Source organism: Ostrea edulis, chromosome 3 (genome assembly GCF_947568905.1).
Source record: "Ostrea edulis chromosome 3, xbOstEdul1.1, whole genome shotgun sequence".
NCBI lineage: Eukaryota > Metazoa > Mollusca > Bivalvia > Ostreida > Ostreidae > Ostrea > Ostrea edulis.
In genome coordinates, this window is record NC_079166.1 from 43,569,999 (window position 1) to 43,593,138 (window position 23,140).

General features: G+C 36.5%; 1 protein-coding gene across 7 annotated transcripts in view; it reads left to right on the forward strand.

The window, feature by feature from the left end:
* Positions 1–8,107: 8,107 nt before the first annotated feature.
* The window catches only part of LOC125674697 (uncharacterized), a 53,967-nt gene continuing 38,934 nt past the window's right edge, over positions 8,108–23,140 (forward strand). For all 7 annotated transcript variants that reach the window (XM_048911935.2, XM_048911936.2, XM_048911940.2 and 4 more), the window contains exons 1-2: positions 8,108–8,230; positions 16,775–16,997. In XM_048911935.2, coding sequence (XP_048767892.2) covers positions 8,177–8,230; positions 16,775–16,997 — 277 coding nt within the window. In that variant the 5' untranslated portion in view covers positions 8,108–8,176. The remainder of the gene's footprint in view (positions 8,231–16,774; positions 16,998–23,140) is intronic.

Genomic DNA, 23,140 nt, shown 5'->3' on the forward strand with positions numbered 1-23,140 from the left:
TAGTCGTCTCTTACGACAAGCAAGGGGTACTGAGGACCTATTCTAACCCGGATCCCCACGGGTTAGTAATGAAAGGATGGAAAGAAATAAAATTGACCAGGATGGAAAGAAATAAAATTGACCACACTTTTCGTTTTCTGATCTTTTTGAACAATTAATTTTGCCACCTTACATGCATGACAGTAAATGCACATTGATAAATTAGCTCACCAGAATATTACGATCTTGGTCATTAAGTACCAATGAATAGATTGATATGATAGGGAAAACTATGATTTGGGGTGCTTTATTATCTCAGGACTGATCCTATTTTCATGTGCCAATTCATTTAAAACTTTTTGTAAACTAGCTCACCTGAAGAGTGATAAACATTGATTTCTAACAAAAGAAATCGAGAAAAGAAAGCGCTGTAAGGAAAAAGGATTAAATAATGAAATAAACACTCTGTAATATCTGGGGAATAATACCTCCATCCGGCTAGTGTTATCAAAAGCTGTGGATTATAATTAGCTCACGTGACTTTGACATTCCGCATGACCTACTAAAACAGTATAAAAGAGGTCTGATGCCTGCTTTAGATATCTTATTTTTGAAGACAAGGCGGAAGGAACATCAAGGCAATGTAGCAGACCCCTAGGGCTGTCATTTACCGCTTTCAGTTTGGGGCTGTAGTGGTACCACCCGGTGGCTCCTGGGGGTCGGGACAGATTTGGAGTCCCTATCTCTTCTCAATGAGGGGAGACAGGGACAAAGTATCCATTGATTGAGGTAGAGAATGCTAAGGGGTACTCATAGTCATGTGAAGAAGAGCTCTGTGATACCCGGGAGTATTGCTTACCTGAACTTTTAACAATTTTCGTATCTCATAGAGAATAGTGGGGTTTGATGACTGCATTTAGAGCATTAATCTTTGAAGACAAGGCGGAAGGAACATCAAGGCAAGGTAGAAGACCTCTAGAGCGATCATTCACCGCTTTCAGTTTTGGGCTGTAGTGGTACCACCCGGTGGCTCCTAGGGGTAGCGACAGATTTAGAGTCCCTATTTCTAATCTATGAGAGGAGACAGGGACAATATATCCATTGATTGAGGTAGATAATGCTAAGGAGTACTCGATACCATGTAAAGAAGAGCTCTGTGATAACTGGAAGTATTGCTTAACTCGTCTGAATTTTGATATTTTCCATACATGTTAATAGAGACTACTCGGTATAATGAATTTTGTCTTTCCATCGTAAAGATTCTCCATATCTAGACTTATCATTCCACGCATTCTGTTTGAAGCCATAGGGGTACCACCTGGTGGCCCTAGTCGGTCGTGACAGATTGATGGTCTTTACGTCTATTCTTTCATCTACTCAGGAAGTATCAAAGAGACCACTGAACCTCGTAGTGGATCCTAGAAGCTATTTCATCCCAAGCAGGCAAAATATGTGTAGTACTTTACGGTGCAAATAATTAACGATATCTTCAATTCTGAATTATTGCACACATTAATTGAATTGTTGATAGAATTAATCATTCCGCTGAATTGATGAGCGATATAATTGAATTGTTCCTCTTTTCCAATGATTTCATTTGAAGAGGGCAACAATTCAAATATTGCGCGCATTAATTGAATTGATGCGCGTTACAATTCAGTTGAAGAGAGCAGTAATTCAATTATTGCAAGCATTAAATGAATTGATGCGCGCATTAATTGAATTATTGCCTTCTTCAATTGGAATTGTAGCGCGCATCTAATTGAGTTATTGATATCATATTAATGCGTGACGTTTCCATATGAGTAAAAAATTCTCGAGAGGGACGTTAAACAATATGCAATCAATCAATCTTATTAATGCGCGCAATAATTGAATTGATGCTCTCTTGAAGCGAATTAAGGAGATCATTAATTCAACTGATGCGCGCAATGATTCTTTTAGAGAGAGAGAGCGCAACTACATGGATATAATTAGAGACATCTTCAATTCAACAAATCCACAATAATTTTGAATTGTTACTCGCATTAATTCCTTATATAAAACGTTATAAATAGTTAAAGATATCTTCAATTAGAGAGATCACCAAATCATTTATACCGATCTCCAAATGTAAAGTCGCGAGTAATAACTCCACCACGTTGAATCGCACACCACTTCAATCGATGAGAGCAATAAATTGAATAGATGAGTGCATCAAATCAATCATTGCTCTCATCAATTTAAGTAATACGTGCATCAATATGGTGGACTTATTGCTTCAACCTACACTGTTTTTTATGTTTGCACATTGATACATATATGACTAAGCATGGCACTGTATATCTTGAGATTTTTTGTTGTTGAAGTTTTCTTTATATATTCCCTTTGTTCCATACTGTGGTCCCACCCAACCCGGGACAATAATTTGAGAAAACTTGAATCTACCTTACATGTGAATGTTTGCAAATCAGCATTAGTAGCTCAGTGGTAGGGCATTACTAATCCTGGTCGGTCGCGGTAGCTCAGTGGTAGGGCATTACTAATCCTGGTCGGTCGCGGTAGCTCAGTGGTAGGGCATTCGTATCGTAACCGGAAGGTCGTGAGTTAAAGCCCCGCTTATGCCATGGTCGCGTCAAACCGAAGACCTAAACATTAGAAGTCATTGCTCCTTCGCCAAACACTCGGCATTTAGAAGTGGGATCTTTATGATATGACCTTTAAACAGAGGTTCCACGTCGCAGCAGGTATTGGTAAATGAAAGAACTCTCACTGCTGCGGCTCTGGGCGCTAAGCAATGGTCTAAATTTGTGGTACGTGATGTCTCAATATGCGGAAAAAATTCCCGACGGGATGTAAAACAAACTAATTATGGTTCAGTTGTTCGTGAAAAGATTTTTTTTTAAAAATGTCCAATACATGTATATGCAAATCCCTTATTGTGGTTCCATTATACTTTCGGGACTGTTATTTGAACATTTTTGCATCTACATTCATTAAGGAATCTTTCACATAAGTTTTGTATTTTCTGGTTCAGTGGTTCTTTAGATTGGAGATCAGGTCTTCCAACAGTCTGTTGGAATTCCCATGGGCACAAATAGTGCTCCTTTGTTAGCTGACCTGTTTTTATATTCTTATTCAAAAAGCTTCTACATGAGAAGAAAAAAATCTCTTTATGTGGCCTTCAACTGGAAATTTAGATAAATCGACGACATTTTATATATTAACAATAATCCTTTGCATTCATATGTGGATTCGATATATTCCCATGGCAAACGGGATGAGCCTTTAGATCGTCAAATTCCCATATTTATGAAGTAATATTCCATTATCACCCGCATATGGTGTTTACATCTCTCAACTGATTCGAAACGCAGGAACTTGTTTTGCGTATGATCAGTTTTTAAATCGAGACAGGCTATTGACAAACAAGTTGATGGTACAAGGGTTTCAACATAAGTACAGTCTCGTATAAAGTCAGCATTTTGCAAATTCTATGGTCGTTATAATGATCCTAATACAACCTATCATTGTGTCAAATGCTGTCTGACGTGTTTCATACCGATTGTTAGGCAGTTCTTGGCACCCTGACCGGTCAACAAGGGATGTTCCCTCCTCCTAGGCACCTGATTCCTCCTCTGGTATATCCAAGGGTCCGTGTTTGCCCAACTCTCTGTTTTACATTCCTTTTAGGAATAGTGAGATTGATCACTGTTAGTTATCTTCACCTTTCATTACTTTTCATTGCCTTCCCCATTTTCCCTTTTCTTGAATGTCTGCTTTTGGAAATGAAGGCGCTCCTTCGTTTGTACAAATTTGAATTTCCTACACATAGGGATAGTATGTGCTAAGTTTCGTTGAAGTTGAACCAATGGTGCTAGAGAATATGAAATTGCAAAAAAATTGACACACAGAAGACACGTGCGAACATTTATCTGTCGATAGTTGATATCAAGAACAATTGTATTACTTTGTAAATTAATTATTACATATAGTAATTGTGCGCGAGTTTTACGTTTAAGAGCATTGTTGTCTGTCAAACTTACGGTTAAAATACAAAGTAGACCCCAACCTCTACACTTCTTCTTTTGACAACGTTGGTTTTCCGTTATTTAACATGCAGATGTAGCTATTCTCACATGTTACTAAGGTATATTGGTTGAATGGCCCCTGTTTAGGTCACCTGAGCCAAAAAATCAAGTGATCTTTTCTGAATGAAATTTGTCCGAAGTCTGTTGTCGTCCTTGTTGTTGCCAATTTTTCACATCTTCATATTATCCATAGCCCATGGGTCAATTTCAACCAAACTTGGTACATATCATCCTTGGGTGAAGGGATGTCAAGTTCCGTCAATGAATGTCCGTGTCCCCTTCAAAGGGGAAGAATTGAAGAAAACGCAAAAATAGGATTGGGTAATTTAAAAATCTTTTCAAAAAGCACTTGGCCACAATTACAATAGAGAATCAAAATTTTACATGAGGATATACATGTATAGGGAAAAATCTTCTTGATCTCAACAACAGCGGGACCATGGTTTGTCATAATTATTAATATGCAAGTATCTTTAAGTGATTCAAATTCAAGTTTATTTAACCCAGGGGCTCAAGTGGTAGAGTAAGATCAAAGTTTTATATTGGAATATACCGGAATGTTCTTTTCTAAAGTAGCAGGACAATACTAAATCATATCCAATTGCAAATGTTTCCACATTGTATAGATTCAAGTTTTTGTATCCCCGCGACTATAGGCCGGGTATATATATATATATATTGTTTTTCCTGTCGCTCTGTCAGAAATTTTAATCTTGCTCATAACTTATGGTGAGTGTAGTTAGTACTACACGAACTTTTCTAACAGAACCATTATCTTCTCTACAAGACACAAAAAAATGGCATAGTTCAGGAGAGGTAAGCAACACTTCCAGGTATATCGGGACCTTTGTCTGCCTGGGATCGAGTAATGAATATAGGATCCCTATGGTATTCGAACCAATGGACACATAGTAGAGTAGAAAAATGGAATTCCAAATATATCCCAAATCCCGGGAGCCACCGGATGGTACCACTACAGCCGCAAACTGAAAGCGGTAAATGATTGTCCTAGGTGTTCCCTATCTTGCCTTGATGTTCCATCCACCTTGTCTTTAAAGATTAATGCTCTAAAAGCGGTCATAAAACCCCTTTATTCTCTACGAGATACGAAAAATGTTGAAGTTCAGGTGAGCTAAACAATACTTCCGGGTATCATAGGGCATTTCTTTACATGGCATTGAGTACCCCTTAGTATTATCTACCTCAATCAATGGATACATTGTCCCTGTCTCTCCTCATGGAGTAGAAATAGGGACTCCAATACTGTCCCGATCCCCTGGAGCCACCGAGTGGTACCACTACAGCCCCAAAAAGAAAGTGGTGAATGATAGCTCTAGGGGTCTTTTACCTTGTCTTGATGTTCCTTCTGCCTTGTCTTCAGAGATTACAGTTCTAAAAGCAGTCATAAAACTCGTTTTAAAGTGTTTTTAGTAGGTCATGTGCAATGTCAAAGTCAGGTGAGCTAATCCACAGCTTTTGATAACACTAGCCGGATGGAGGTAATATTCCCCATCCCCAAATATTACAGAGGAAGTGTTTGTATCTTTATTTAATCCTGTTTCCTTACACCACTTGCTCAACAGATTTCTTTTGTTCATTTCTTTTGTTACAAAGCAATGATTATCACTCTTCAGGTGAGCTAATTTACAGAAAAGGTTTTTGAAAGCAATATGATTTCAAATGGATTGGCACATGAAAATAGGATCAGTCTTGAGATAATAAAGCACCCCACATCATACAGTTTTCTCCATCATATCAATCTATTCATTGGTACTTAAGGTAGGTCCCTAGTCCTGGACCTACTTGTGATTTCTCAAAAATTTGAGTTTAAATACTTGGATTGTTCATTTGAGGGTATGATAAAAACAAATAAATGGGGGGTTATCAGTATAATGAGTAAATTATGGTATTTTTAATACGTGTACCCCCATTTGTCAAACGGCAATATCAGAATTCATTGAAGATGTCCTAAAATATGTCCATAAAATTTTATTTGAGGTATGATGCTGCAATTTTTTTCCTCAAATATGAAATAAATATGTCTAACTAAATAATTAAAAGTGAAATTTTAACATAGTTTCATGTTTTTTAATAATGGTGGTACAAAACTGAACTCAATACAGGCCCTCAGCAGTAAAAAATACGGCACTGCAACACCACTAATATGAATATTTTGAAAATTTGACTTGTGATTTTTCATTCAAACTCACATATTATGTTCACATATGAATGCTTGTTAAAATACATTTAAAAAATCTGCCCTTTCTCAGCATAATATTTTCACAGCATCTCAATTTATATTTACATTTTTGGCCAAAATAGCCATTTTGAAGATGCACATGATTTTCACATAATAGAGGATAACAAATATATAACAAGTGCAGAATTGTTTTATTTAATTCCACAAGTGCATTATTGCATATCATGAATTTTTTTTTTAATTTACAGATAATTTTAACATGTAATACCCCTGTATATCAATTAAATAAATATATACCTCTGGTTTTATGTGCGAATTAGATGACAAAAAATGGAAAGAAGATTGGAGCCATAGTCTACTCAAATATAAGTGATATAGTGTTATTGTATTCATTTCACTAATTTAAAATTAAAAAACATCCAGGTAAATGTAAAAATACGTTTGATAATAATAGTACGTGAACCAGTACAGGAGTTCAATCCGGATATGACGTCACGCTACTAGACCCCTACTTTAATGACCAAGATCGTAATATTCTGGTGAGCTAATTTATCAGTGTCCATTTACTTTCAAGCATGTAAGGTGGCAAAATTAATTGTTCAAAAAGATCAGAAAATGTAAAGTGTGATCAATTTTATTGGTTTCCATCCTTTCATTACAAAATACTGATATAAATTCAATTCTCCATAGATGTACAACCTCTCGTGTGAGCTAAGTTGCCCATGGGTGTTGCGATTGATATTAATTAATTCAAAACATGAATTAAATTCAAAATTTCCTTTAAAATAGGTTTCAAATTAAATATTTTTCTATGAGTACTCTCAGTCCTTTGATGATTTCCTTAGTGGCTGCTAGCTTCTACGTGCTTATTGGCTGCTGGTTAGTGGCTGCTAGCTTCAGCCTGGTTTAATTCATTTGATAAGAGCAATAATTGATTTGATGTGCGCAATAATTCACATATTGCTGTCTTCAATTGAATATCTTTAATTCATTTGAAGAGAGCAACAATTCTTTTAGAGAGAGCAAGTTCATATAATTAAAGATATTTTCAATTCAACATACCGTAATGATCTCTTTAATTGAATTGTTGTCCTCTTTAAAAGAATTGATGGGCGCATTAATTCCTTATACAAAAGCATTTTAAATAATGAAAGATATCTTCAATTGAATTAAAGAGATCATCAAATCATTTATATCGAGCTCTAAATTAATTAAATTGCGAGCAATATTTCTACGAAATTGATGCTCTCATCAATTGAATTGAAGAAGTAATGCGCGCATTAATTCAATTAAAGAGAGCAATGATTGAATTGATGATATCTTCAAATAATTGAAGATATCTTCAATTATTTGAGTTTGTGTTAATTTGGCGCTCCATAAATATTGTAGCTCGTTATATTAACGAGATACTAACTCGTAACAAGATACTGTACTCGTTATATGACGAGATAATCGATCTGATTAAAATAAGATCTTTTGATCCGATTCGTTATTGCTATGTCGCTACACAAAGATACAGTTTGAGAACACAGCCACTTGGGGCTCTCCTTATAATGACTGAGAACGTGATTTTGACGAATACGTAACAGAGACGAAAAGTAACATTTTTGGGTGATCCTAAATGCATATCTACAAAACATATGAAGAAAAAAAATAATATTTTGGTCGAAAAAAAATTTAAATTTTAATAATGGGGGGGGGGGGGTGATCATGATCCATGCCCCAAGTACCTGTGTTTGAGAAGCGGTAGATCTAACGGATTCAAAACAACTAATTTTAATCAAATTGAGATAATTAACTTCTTATAACGAGATGCGAACTCGTTATATAACGAATTACACTTTTTTTTTTTTCACTTTTCAAAAATACCCATCCGGCTTTCGTACATACGCGTTTTAGCAACACCCTTTTTTTTTTTTTAAAAACCATGGCGCGTGTTCAGTGGTTTTCCATCCTCTGTGTGCTGTTTGTCATATTTCAGGTAAGAATAAGATTATGATACTAGTCCTGCGTTTAGGCCTACCCCCTGTATAGATGTTCCAAAGATTTTGACGAAATTAGCCTAGTATTATGATGCTTTTCATCTGATATATATATATATATATATATATATATATATATATATATATAATGCTGCCTGTGTGTGTGTGTGTGTGTGTGTGTGTGTGCGTGTATATATATATATATATACACACACACACACACATATGTGCTCTCAAAAGACTAAAATTCTAGTAATTATTAGCCTATATTATGTAGTCTTTGATAAATATTAGAAGCCATTCTTTTCTTAACAAAGGCCTAGTGAATTCCAAGAAAAAATGTACTTTCACTTTAAAATATCAGCTGTATCTTTGTTAGGCCTAGCGATTTTCATATTGACATGATTAAATTAGGCCTATTATAGTTAATTGCCGTGTCGCAAGGATGAATGATTGCGTGGGTAAAAATATTAGTTATTATTTCTTTAATCAGGTTGGGAACACTTCCCCAATAGCGAGATATTCTCGCTAAAACGCGATTATCCCTCTCTAGCCAGAATAAATATATCCCGTACAACCGAAAAAAACACCTGTGGAGTACATCTCTTCGTGATTCACGTGAAAAGAAGAAAAAGTGCTAAAATGTCTGATACTTCTGCAACTATATCAATTAAAACAAAAACACTCACGATGTGTATCGAATATCAGATTGCTTCCCTTTTACGCAGCAACTTTGATATGCAATTTCATGACTATGTTGTCAATTTCATAGAAACAATGGGCATCATGTTGAGTGCGTGTCGCACTTATTCAGCGTTGCACGGGATTTGCCATTATTTTAAATAAAGTTGCCAAAACACCTGTTTATGGTAAGGTTTATTTCTCGCTAAAGAGGGATAATCACATTTTAGCGAGAATATCTCGCTATAGGGGAAGTGTTCCCAACCTGTTAATTTTCAAGTCCAGTCCTAAGACTATTTCTACCTATGGCCTATGTAGCTATTAAAAGCTACTTAGGTATTTAAACCTACTTAAAGTAGCTACTTCTACCTACTTTTACCTGTTTTTGAAAATATAAATGATGATTAAGGTGCATCTTTTAAACAGGTCAGTTGTTTTATGTATCATGTTGTGCATGTGCACAGCAAAATTCGAAGTATAAATTTGATTACTTTACGAGGGTGGCAGTGCTCCCACTGGACCAGAATTCCCTTTCGCCACTTTTTCGGGGAGCGGCGCGGCACAAATAATCGCATGCTTTACAATTATTTCCATCATATTATATATTATTTTATTCATTACACTTATTTTAGCATTTTGAATCAGTTACATTACTTAATCATATCCAGCTACCATACCTAAACACTTCTTAAATTTCTGAAATAATAAGTTTTTTTGTTTGATAAATTCTATTATGGAAATCAAAATTCAGATAATAAATCATATAAATATAAACTTCATGATGCTACACCCCTCAGTGAAAACATTGTGTACATTGCCCGAAATGCAGATGTCACAAAACATCAAGCCCAATTTAGAGTCGTATCTCAACCATTCCCTATTAAATTTCCGTTTTTGTATGGAAGATTTTGCAATTTGGACAGAATCAGATGTTTGAGCAGGTGGGGTTGACAGTAAAGCCAAACATAGTTATGTTTTTAATTTTAGACTGACTAGGGTCAGAAGCTACAAGTTTAGTGTCAAAATAGAATGGGGTGCATAGTCTTATGAGATTAGCATTTTTAGCTCTTCTGAGCCAAAGGCTCAAAGAGCTAATGCTATGGCCATTTGTGCGGTGTGCGTAAACTTTTTAGAAAAAGGGCTATAACTCAAGAACCCCTTGGCCAATTTCTTTCAAATTTGGTACAGGGTATCATTGGCCCAAGGGCTTTCATACATACTAAATAAAGGGATGTGACCCTTTAACAAGGGGAGATAATCAGGAAAATACAAACAAAAGTAGTGGTTGCTAAAAAATCTTCTTCTCAAGAACCACAGGGCAGATTATCACCAAACTTCACATAAGGATGAGGATATGTTGTAGATTAAAAATTGTTCAAGGCATTACCCTGGGGCAAAGGGCGTGGTCTCAAGGTCACTTCAAAGTTGACCTAAATTTAAATTTTTTTTAAATTCCTTAAATCTTAGATATTTTAGCCATTATAAGGACTAGGATCATCAAATTTTGACAGTTGATGCATCTTAGGACCTTGTGTCAAGTTGTCTCAAAAGTAGGTCACGGTGACCTACTTTTTGAATTTTGCAGGTATTTATTTTAAAATTAATTTTGATGCATATCTTGGACACTTTGAAGCCTATGATCATCAAAACTTGTCACTTGGTGGATCATGGGACCTTGAAATGCGTCAACTGAAAAATAGGTCACCGTGACCTACTTTCTGAATTTTATGGCTTATCATTTATAGATATATTTTAAGTTGTTATTTCAAATACCGAGAGGTTTAGAATCATCAAATCTTGTAAGTTGATGCATCTTGAGGCCTTGAAACATATTTATAAAAAAAGTAGGTCACAGTGACCTACTTTTTGAATTTTGCAGATATTCAAATTTCACATTTTCAATTTTAGATGCATATTTTGGGCACTGTAAAACCTAGGATCATCAAACTTTGTCAGTTGATGCGTCTTCGTCTTCGGTTTGTGTCGACCAAAAAGTAGGTCACCATGACCTACTTTTGGTATTTGACAACTAAATTACTATATTTCAGACACTATTTGACCTACAATCATCAAACTTTGACAGTTGATGCATCTTGAGTCAACGGAGTGTGTCGACCAAAAAGTAGGTCACCTTGACCTACTTTTGGAATTTGACGGCTATATTTATATATTCAGATACTATTTGACCTACAGTCATCAAACTTTGTCAGTTGATGGGTCTTGCATGTTCGAAGGGTTTCGACCAAAAAGTAGGTCAACTTGACCTACTTTTGGAATTGGACACCTATATTTATATATTTCAGATACTATTTGACCTACAGTCATCAAACTTTGTCAGTTGATGCGTCTTGCATGTTCAAAGGGTGTTGACCAAAAAGTAGGTCACCTTGACCTACTTTTGGAATTGGACGGCTATATTTATATAATTCAGATACTATTTGACCTACAGTCATCAAACGTTGTCAGTTGTTGGGTCTTGCATGTTTGAAGGGTGTTGACGAAAAAGTAGGTCATCTTGACCTACTTTTGGAATTTGACGGCTATATTTATATATTTCAGATACTATTTGACCTACAGTCATCAAACTTTGTCAGTTGATGGGTCTTGCATGTTCGGAGTTCGATGACCAAAAAGTAGGTCACCATGACCTACGATTGGAATTTGACAGCTATATTTCAATATTCAGATACTAATTGGCTTAAAATCATCAAACTTTGTCAGTTGATATTTCTTGGGTTCTCAAAATGTGTAAACCAAAAAGTAGGTCACATTCACCTACTTTTTTTGAATTCTTAGGATTTAACTAAAGATTTAGAATACTAAGAGGCTAAGAATAGAAATGGTGGGGTTGTACAATTTATCAGAAGAGCGATTCTAGGCCCTTGGGCCTCTTGTTATACTGTTGCACACCGAACTTCAAAGAAAATTATTTTTTAAAATTGGTATGTCCATATCAATGGTGACCGACCGCATTGTTTATGAAATATTCGAACTAAAATCAAACACATCAAATCCAAAATCTTGTAATCAACGAGTTTGGCCGCAAAAACAAACAATTGATGTATTCATATATACATTATACACAATAATACGGCCAATTTAATTACCGGTCGGTTCTCTGGTTAAGAATTGACATTAATGTGGAGATGATAACACGATAATGAATAAGACTTTAAATGTTAAATAATTGACCACAGCAGGGTAAACAGCTGTCCGATGTACTTTATTACATAATCACTGACTTTCTTGCAACCATAAATTACCTGAGGCTGTGACCAGCTCTGTGTGCACTGGAGCGACGCGAGATTTCCGGTCGCACGCGTTGACTGAATAAACAGATTTTGACTGCATAAACAAACAGGCTATAATGCGTTACTGACAAAGGATTTAAAATGCAATTTATTGCAAAAAGGGATCTTCGCCACTTTCAATTTTTTTTCACCATTTTTGAAAAAAATTCGCCAATGGCGAAGCCCAGCTCGAGCACTGGAGGGTGGAGAATGTAGAGGAAATGCATGAAAAACCTTTAATTATGTAAAAATGCATGAAGGTAAACTTTTTACAGATTTGTAAGACATTCTAGACTTCTTATCATGTAACTTTGATCCTAAGCTCCTAGAAAATGGAACTGGGTGTAGTTATTGATGCAAATTTGAAAGGTTAGAAAGTAATCATTTTTTGTCCAATATTTTTGTGGTATTCATCGTCAGTGTAAGAAATCAAGAAATTTGGTACACACCATATTGCGCCATTCCTGCGTTTGGCCACGAAATGAAAGTAAAGGAAAAAGTAGGTAAAAATAGAACTGGACCAGACCTGTTATTTATCATTCATTATATATGATACGATATATTGACCAATTATGGACCTGATAAGGGGTAATGACATAAAAAAAACCCAAACTTTTATGATTAGAGACATATATACAATGGACATTATAACATTACACAATGGCGTTCCGTCCCTTTCATATCATCGGATAATTTATAGAATGTTCCACCATTAATGTGATAATGGCCGACGCGGACCCGATGGTGAGGGCCTGTCCCGAGACACAGATCTATTCTAAGATTATTCTAACATGCAACTTGTATCTATATGAAGAATGTTGTAGAACACAAATATTTTGGTTTTTATACAACGGAAGAGAGAGCGCCAGGTTTTATTGGCGGTGATGTTCCTGTAGGATGGTTTTAAATCCCTCTACAATGTCTGCATGCATGACTGAGTCTGGTAGGTGGTTCCGGTGTATGTACGTGTCGACAAAAATGAAAATTTATTTTGTGGTGTTCTGGGCTGCGTTTAAGATTGTAGCGGATATGTATAGTGCTATGAAATTGAATAAACATCTAGGCTAGCCCTATGTAGGGATAACAAATGTTAATTCATACAACGTGTTCAATAGCCATAGATATCTAGCATAGCAGCTAGGTAAGCTGCTTAATACTATCTTGAACGTAACCCTGCTGTTTGGTATGGCTACTCCTTTGCTGTTGTTACACGCATGCTTTATACTATATTTGTTGTTTAGTGATCACTAAATTGTCTGGGTTTAATTTGGCGTTTGTCTGTAATGAATTTTATGTAAGTAAGAGAGGAGGCAGTGATGGCACCAACCCCTCAACCACTTTGTCGTACGTGTTTGCCTGTTCTTCTTTCCTCCAGGGCGTCTATTTATAGATTCTTTCTCGTGGATGTTATTGCTCCCGAGTTTCTGCTTTAGTAAAAAAATTTATACGCCCGTCAAAGACGGTACGTATCATGTTATGGCAATCGTGTCTGTCCGTCTGTCTATGCAGCCTCGTGTCCGGCTCATAACTTAAATAAGGTATGAGACCTAGAATCATCAAACTTTGTCAGATGATACATCTTGGGTAGAGCGTGGTCACACTTTAAAGGTAGGTCACTGTGACCTTTAGTTAAGACGATATGGCCAAATATGACAAAATCTTGTCGGATTCGTAACTGGACAATTATTTGGTCTAAAATCATTGAACTTGGTCAGTTAATGCATCTTAGGAAGAAGGTCTGTTGTGCCTTAAATCAAGGGTTTACTGCAAGCCATAATTAAGATGATATGGCCAATATGACATAGCACTTTTTAGGTCACCTGAATTCATTCAGGTGACCTATTGCTATCTGTTTTTGTCCTTCGTCGTGCGTCGTGTGTTAACATTTGAACATTTTCAGCTTCTTCTCTGAAACCCCTGAACCAATTTCAACCAATTTTGGCATATAGCATCTGTGGATGAAGGGGAACAAAAATTGTGAAATTCGTGGTCCCTGCCCCCCTGGGGCATGAGGGGTGGGGCAAAAACCATCAAAATGAGTGTAATTTTAAAAAATCTTCTTCTTTACTCCTGGACATCAAGAAGCCAAACTGTGGGCATAATTATAATGAGCATTGAGCCCTCTACCAAAATTGTGAAATTCATGGCCCCTGGGGCAGGGGTTCTTGTGTTAGGGTGGGGCTCTATTGGTCATATAGTGAAAATGTAGAAATTCTTTGAAAATCTTCTCTGTCTCTGGGTATTAAGTAGACAAACTAATAGCATGGTAATGATGAGCAAGGATGCCTCTTTATACCCCCCGCAACAAGTTGTGGGGGGGGTATACTGGAATCGAGTTGTCCGTCTGTCCGTCCGTCTGTAGACGCAATGGTTTCCGGGCTCTAAAGCATTATCCTTTCCACCTACCGTCACCATATCATATATATGGACTACCCATGGGATGAAGATGTTCCCTATCGATTTTGGGGTCAAAAGGTCAAAGGTCAAGCACACTGGACATCGAAGTAGCAATATGGTTTCCGTGCTCTAAAGTGTTATCCTTTCCACCTACAGTCACCATATCATACATATGGACTACCCATAGGATGAAGATGTTCCCTATCGATTTTGGGGTCAAAAGGTCAAAGGTCAAGCGCACTGGACATTGGAGTAGCAATATGGTTTCCGGGCTCTAAAGCGTTATCCTTTCCACCTACAGTCACCATATCAAACATATGGACTACCCATGGGATGAAGATGTTCCCTATCGATTTTGGGGTCAAAAGGTCAAAGGTCAAGTGCACTGGACATTGAAGTAGCAATATGGTTTCCGGGCTCTAAAGCATTATCCTTTCCACCTACAGTCACCATATCATATATATGGACTACTAATGGGATGAAGATGTTCCCTATTGATTTTGGGGTCAAAAGGTCAAAGGTCAAGCACACTGGACATTGAAGTAGCAATATGGTTTCCGGGCTCTAAAGCGTTATCCTTTCCACCTACAGTCACCATATCATACATATGGACTACCCATGGGATGAAGATGTTCCCTATCGACTTTGGGGTCAAAAGGTCAAAGGTCATGCGCACTGGACATCGAAGTAGCAACACTCAGAAAAGAGGTAGTTTATACCTATTACCAACACCCTTTGGGAGATTGGGGTAAGTGGGGGGTATTCTTAGTGAGCATTGCTCACAGTACCTCTTGTTAAAAATTGTGAAATTCATGGCCCCTGGATCAGGGGTTCTGGTGCTAGGGTGGGGCTCTATAAGTCATATAGTGAAAATGTATTATTTCTTTGAAAATCTTCTCTGTCCTTGGGTATTAAGTAGACAAACCAATAGCATGATTATGATGAGCAAGGATGCCTCTTTCAAAATTGTGAAATTTATTGCCCCTGGGTGAGGGGTTCTGGTATTAGGGTGGGGCCCTATTGATCATATAGTGAAAATGCATTTTATTTCTTTGAAAATCTTCTCCTCTGCTGCTGGGTATTAAGTAGACAAACTAATAGTATGATAATGATGATCAAGGATGCTTCTTTCAAAACTGAAATTTATGGCCCCTGGGTCAGGGGTTCTGGTGCAAAGGCGGGGCTGACCACATAGCTATTCAATGTTTCTTCCATCCAAAAGTAAAATTCTTATATTTAAACACAAACCTAATTCAAACATTGGAAGGTTGTTACATGATACTCAGGTGACCTATAAGGCTCCTGGACCTCTTGTTTGGATTCTTGTAGATTTGAGTTCTAGAATCAACAAACTTTGTCAGTGTGTGTATCTGAAGAGAAATGTAAATTGCAGTAAAACTTTTAAGGTTAATATATATAGATTGATCCTCATGTGATGTCATAGGTTTTTGCAAAAATCTTTAAAAGATAAAACTTTGCACATGATAAAAATATATCTCCCAAGGAAATTTTATTCACTGCATGGATAAAATAAAAATCTGGTAACTATTGATAGTGAGGAAGTTTATATTTTGCAATGATAATCAATTATTCATAATAATTTTTAAAAAATTATGTCAAAGGCAATAATTTAACTCCTATGCTGGTATTTCATCAGTCTACGGTATGTCTGTTTAGTGAGGGGGCATTTCTTTGTACCACCCAAGATTTTAAAGTAATTCATACCCTGAACTATAATATATTATAAGCAAAGTAGGTTTGTTAATGCCATTAAGTTCTTTGACAAATGGTTTTCTTCAAATGTCTGTGACATTTTATAAAATCTGATACAACTTGGTAAATTGATGAAAAGAAATTTAAAATGAAACTTAATGATCATGCTTATTGATTATGAATTTTCAACAAATCATGAGTATTTTTGCCGGTTTAATTAAAATTAGCACCTGTGTTATATTATTTGTTGTTGCCGCATACTGGTATTTTTACATCTTGGTACCAACTCAAAGCCAATATTAAAGTTATATTGACTATTTGTTTGTGATTTATAAGAAAACTGATTGTTCTCATGTTATTAATAAACAGGCATTTGTATAGAGTAACACATCAAAACCACCACCACTCTCATGTACTATAGCCACATCTATGCATTCAAGTTTTTTTGTTATATTTAATCAGATTCTTGGGGTTACTGGTTTTGAGATACCCTGCAACCTATCGACATCGACGATAGAAATCGTAGAACAGTGTCCGACAGACAAACAAACATACGTGGAAGCAGCAGCCCGGAAAAACTGCTCAGCTATTGACAACTCGTGTGACTCCTTTGTGTACCACTGTGTGTTTAATGTGTGGAGAAACGCTACTTTAGAAGTGTGTGCTCCATGGCTCATAATCGTAGGTAAGAACAGAAAGTCTGGATTTCTGCTTGCATGGCTGTATTGATGTCAGTTGCTCACAGCTGTCCATATTTCCTTTGATAATTTATTTATTATTCAACTGAAGTCTTCAACATGATATAATGGCAATATATATAATATATTGGCCCGGAATTAAAGAATCTGAATAATTATGTAACAATCAGGCATCAATATCTATTGGTAAATTTGATTTTTAGTAGAAAATCAAATTTACCAATAGATATAAAAAGAACAATATCAAATCTATTGCAGAATATTATACTGTGATAATACTATATAATGTATTTTTAAATGAAAACATCACATTATATTGTTATACGCCTGTCTTTAGATGGCTGACGTATTATGGTATGGCGATCGTGTCCATCCTTGAGTCCTGCTTTGTGTCCGGCTCGTAACCTAAATACAATGAGATCTAGAATTATAAAACTTTTTTCAGCTGATACATCTTGGGTAGAGGAGGAGTCACACTTTAAAGTATAAAGTTAGGTCAGATGAAGACGATATGGCCAAATATGGCAAAATCCTGCCCGACTCGTAACGGGACAATTATTTGGATTAGAATCATCAAACTTGATCAGTTAATGCAATGTGACCTACAGTCCCTGAAACATTTTACTTTACCATTTTCCTGTTTGCTCACCGAGCGCTCTCCGTTTACAGTTTTGCGTTCATCATGCATTCACCGTTCACAAAGCGCAAGTTTTTTTAAGGTCTTGATTTCAAGGGCCTGGGTCTTTCCATTTGGGAAAAATAGCGACATTTGCTTCAAATTGGAAAAAAATGTTTACAAAGAAGTAGGGAGAAAACCAATCCAGAGTGCATTAAGGACATGTGGGATGATGTGGCCAAAAATAACTTGTCCATGAATATTTTTTCTTTTTTTCATGAAGCACCATCAGGATGTCCTTTACAATGTGTATAACTCATGACCACTTTCTAAGTATACAAGGGTGGTAATAAGCTTTGAATTACCCCCCTTTTCGAAAATTCTGAATTTCCAAGATTATTCTGATTTTCAATTTAAAAAAATAATTTGATGGAATTTTCATATATATCTTTTACAATAATCTTTAGAATATATGCAGAATGTAAAATAAATAATAATAAGATGCTTAAACATAACCACATAATAAGAAATTGGGAATATTTAAGTATTTGGGGTGAAAATTAGTACTCAAAAACAGGGTAGTCCAGACTCTAAATGGAGCACTGCTCAAAAACCTGTCAATAAATTTTTTGGCAAACACTGCAATTAAAAGTTATTCATATACCTAACTTCCTCTAGAAATATGAAGTGACGAAGCTAATCTCGATTTTGAGGTAGGCATCCTTGAAGTTATACATTGATATGTTCACTTGGAGTTAGGGTTGGCAAAATATTTTTTATCAATAACTTTCAAGCTTATATTTTTTTCATCTACAACTACTTTTAAAAGTAATGGGGGAGGGGACCGTATCAATTCATTTGCACTACAAAATTAAAAAAAGCTCATTGTCATTGGGGGGGGGGGGGGGGGGGGGGGGGGGGATACATTGGTAGAATTGAACCTATTGTAACATTTAGAATTTTCATAATTATTGAACAAAAATTGAGTTAATGAAAACAAATAAATTTTTTCAATTTTTAAAAAAAATATACACTGAAACTTCTCCAAACCGGCCCCTCAGAAAACCAGTTCTCCCTGAATATCGGCCGATTTTCAAAGTCCTGGCAGAAATCTTAACATTTGCTTACAAAGAAAGTCTTACAAAACCGGCCACCCCTGAAAACCGGACATCGGCCACTTTTTAAAGTACATTTGTTAACAAACATGTGTAATTTACCCTTATAATACTGGCCACTTTTTGAAAACTAGAAAAGTTTGGCCAGAGGGTGATCAAAATCGGCCAGGTGTGCAAATTGACTGACCAACTGGCCAGGTGGGAAATTATCTACTGGAGGTGTGAAAAACACAAGTGGCCTCTTTAATTTCTATTGTTTACCTGTGCTATCATGGGTATTAAGTGACACTTGTCTAATCCAATCCACCCTTCTAAATTCTGTACAAAGTGTAAAAACAGTTATAAACATATTGAATGAATATGTATCAAACGCCATATTGTTACACCATACTATGGCATGGATATAAGCAGTAGTTGATCAAGAACAAACCCATGACTGTTAATGATAATTATTAAATAATAAATAAATTTTCTTGGTTTCCATAGACTTAAAATTCCTAAGAAATATTCAAATTACAATTTCATATTTACTACTGTACTTTTTAAAAACGTCAAAACAAATTTGTTAATGATATAAGTGATGAATGTAAACAGTGTTTATAGGTAAGAGGAATTTCAATAATAGGTTTCTGTGTTTTTTTAGGTCACCTGAATTCATTCAGGTGACCTATTTGCTATCTGTTTTTGTCCGTCGTCGTGCGTTAACATTTGAACATTTTCAGCTTCTTCTCTGAAACCCCTGAACCAATTTTGGCATATAGCATCTGTGGGTGGAGGGGAACAAAAATTGTGAAATTCGTGGTCCCTGCCCCCCTGGGGCCTGAGGGGTGGGGCAAAAACCATCAAAATGAGTGTAATTTTAAAAAATCTTCTTCTTTACTCCTGGACATCAAGAAGCCAAACTGTGGGCATAATTATAATGAACATTGAGCCCTCTACCAAAATTGTGAAATTCATGGCCCCTGGGGCAGGGGTTCTTGTGTTAGGGTGGGGCTCTATTGGTCATATAGTGAAAATGTAGAAATTCTTTGAAAATCTTCTCTGTCTCTGGGTATTTTAAAAGTAGACAAACTAATAGCATGGTAATGATGAGCAAGGATGCCTCTTTATACCCCCCGCAACAAGTTGTGGGGGGGTATACTGGAATCGGGTTGTCCGTCCGTCCGTCTGTAGACGCAATGGTTTCCGGGCTCTAAAGCATTATCCTTTCCACCTACCGTCACCATATCATATATATGGACTACCCATGGGATGAAGATGTTCCCTATCGATTTTGGGGTCAAAAGGTCAAAGGTCAAGCACACTGGACATCGAAGTAGCAATATGGTTTCCGTGCTCTAAAGTGTTATCCTTTCCACCTACAGTCACCATATCATACATATGGACTACCCATAGGATGAAGATGTTCCCTATCGATTTTGGGGTCAAAAGGTCAAAGGTCAAGCGCACTGGACATTGAAGTAGCAATATGGTTTCCGGGCTCTAAAGCGTTATCCTTTCCACCTACAGTCACCATATCATACATATGGACTACCCATGGGATGAAGATGTTCCCTATCGATTTTGGGGTCAAAAGGTCAAAGGTCAAGCGCACTGGACATTGAAGTAGCAATATGGTTTCCGGGCTCTAAAGCGTTATCCTTTCCACCTACAGTCACCATATCATACATATGGACTACCCATGGGATGAAGATGTTCCCTATTGATTTTGGGGTCAAAAGGTCAAAGGTCAAGCACACTGGACATCGAAGTAGCAATATGGTTTCCGTGCTCTAAAGTGTTATCCTTTCCACCTACAGTCACCATATCATACATATGGACTACCCATGGGATGAAGATGTTCCCTATCGATTTTGGGGTCAAAAGGTCAAAGGTCATGCGCACTGGACATCGAAGTAGCAACACTCAGAAAAGAGGTAGTTTATACCTATTACCAACACCCTTTGGGAGATTGGGGTAAGCGGGGGGTATTCTTAGTGAGCATTGCTCACAGTACCTCTTGTTAAAAATTGTGAAATTCATGGCCCCTGGATCAGGGGTTCTGGTGCTAGGGTGGGGCTCTATAAGTCATATAGTGAAAATGCATTATTTCTTTGAAAATCTTCTTCTCTGTCCTTGGGTATTAAGTAGACAAACCAATAGCATGGTTATGATGAGCAAGGATGCCTCTTTCAAAATTGTGAAATTCATGGCCCCTGGGTGAGGGGTTCTGGTATTAGGGTGGGGCCCTATTGATCATATAGTGAAAATGCATTTTATTTCTTTGAAAATCTTCTCCTCTGCTGCTGGGTATTAAGTAGACAAACTAATAGTATGATAATGATGATCAAGGATGCTTCTTTCAAAACTGAAATTTATGGCCCCTGGGTCAGGGGTTCTGGTGCAAAGGCGGGGCTGACCACATAGCTATTCAATGTTTCTTCCATCCAAAAGTAAAATTCTTATATTTAAACACAAACCTAATTCAAACATTGGAAGGTTGTTACATGATACTCAGGTGACCTATAAGGCCCCTGGGCCTCTTGTTTAAGTATCCTGTTATAGATATTCAGTTTAAAATTAGATGATTTCAGCGAGAATTTATAATTACCTGCAGGTAGAAACGGACTAATTTGATCTCTACCGATAATTTATCATAGATCACCAGAACAAAATGAACAGTACCTACTTTGACAATATTGAGATAAAATGTCTCTAAATGCTAAATTCTCGGTAAACGGGCCATCCCTATAAACCGGCCGTTTTTATTGGTCCGAGAGCCGGTCGGTTTAGAGAAGTTTCACTGTATATACATATACTACACACAACATAGCTTTGGACAAAACGTCTAGCTCTACAATTCGTCTTCCTTCAAACCACGGGGTTAGATTTAATTAACGTCAATATGAGCTACTACTTTGTTTACAAGATCAACAGCACTTCCGCGGCCATGGTAGGTAGTGTAGCTTAACTTGATCGTCTCCATACTATTTTTCAAGGAATTTATGTGTCACACATGATGTGACTTTGCACCTTTTTCTTTTTCGCTCGTCTGCTTTTCGCATACATTCCGATGTGTGTCATATTTTGTTACATTAGTTTCCACAGCAGTGTTTCGTAAAGTTAGTAAAAATGATTTGAAATATAAAATAGTTAGAGATATAAAGCGCACTTAGAATTTAAACATGAAAAAGCTTGAGGAAATTAAACATTCCATAGCATGGACGTTAATATTTGATCCTCGTCATATGGGGGGGGGGGGGGGGTACTTTTCGCAAACAGTGATCGATTATAAAAGCACCAGAACAGTTTGTACATTTCCCAAGCAAGATTCGAGAGATATACGTGTCCAGTTCTAGTTCCACACTACTATAGATCATCATCTTACACTTGCACAGAGTCATTCTTTACGCACGATTGACTTTTTTTTTCTAAATGCCTAGATGCAAATTGCATACATGTAGGAGCAATTTCGGTGACTTATAGGCTATACTATCAAAATTACTGTGGCGCATACTTTATAAATATAATATACAATGTATATGAAAAGTGAGACTTGTAATTAATATCAAATAGAAATAAAAATTATCATTTGACAAGAATTCAATCAACAGATTTACACATGACACTTGGCAGTGGTAACAAAATTACGACAAATTATGATGACATTTCCCCTGCGATACAAGGTCATGTGACATACTTTTTTATTGTAACGTCATATAGTGTGTCTGCACAGCATTGTGAGTTTCCTCAGGATGCTTTAACTACACTGTGTCCGGTTCTAGATTTATGATAAATTCGCAACCATCACGTGATCATCGTCCCACATATCCTTAAGGTATAATTGGACTCCTTCTGACTTTCAATTTGGTCAAAGCTTACTTCGTTGAAATAAGCAGAGGCCAAAAAATTAGGTTTATAAATATTGAAGCAAAAATTGTAATCTATGGGCCTGTGAAGGAGATTTATGAACAATAAGGCTACCCTGCTTTGATTTGTTTTCATTGTTTTGGAATTTCAAAGCATATATTGGGAAAAATACCTGCTTTTTATCATTGGGAATGGGGCCTTGTTTCGGCCCCCTAAAGAAATCACTGAAGTGATCACCATGCGTTCACCTTTCACTGCTATTCAGAACACCAAAGTGTAAGGATCGATTTTCATAGCAAGACAAAAATGAAAAAGGAACGTGTGCGTAAGAGTGAAAGTAAACTTTCTTATTATATCAGAAATTTAATTTATAAAGTACAAATATCAGGATTATCAACTGCAAAAATCCAAGGAAACCTGTAGATCACTCATCAATATCAAAGAATAGAATAAATCATTGTTATTATCATTACAAAACATTAGTATTGTTTGGTTAAAAAGTGGGAGAGTTCTGAATGAGAGAAAAATGTTAAGAGCCTGCAGTAATGAA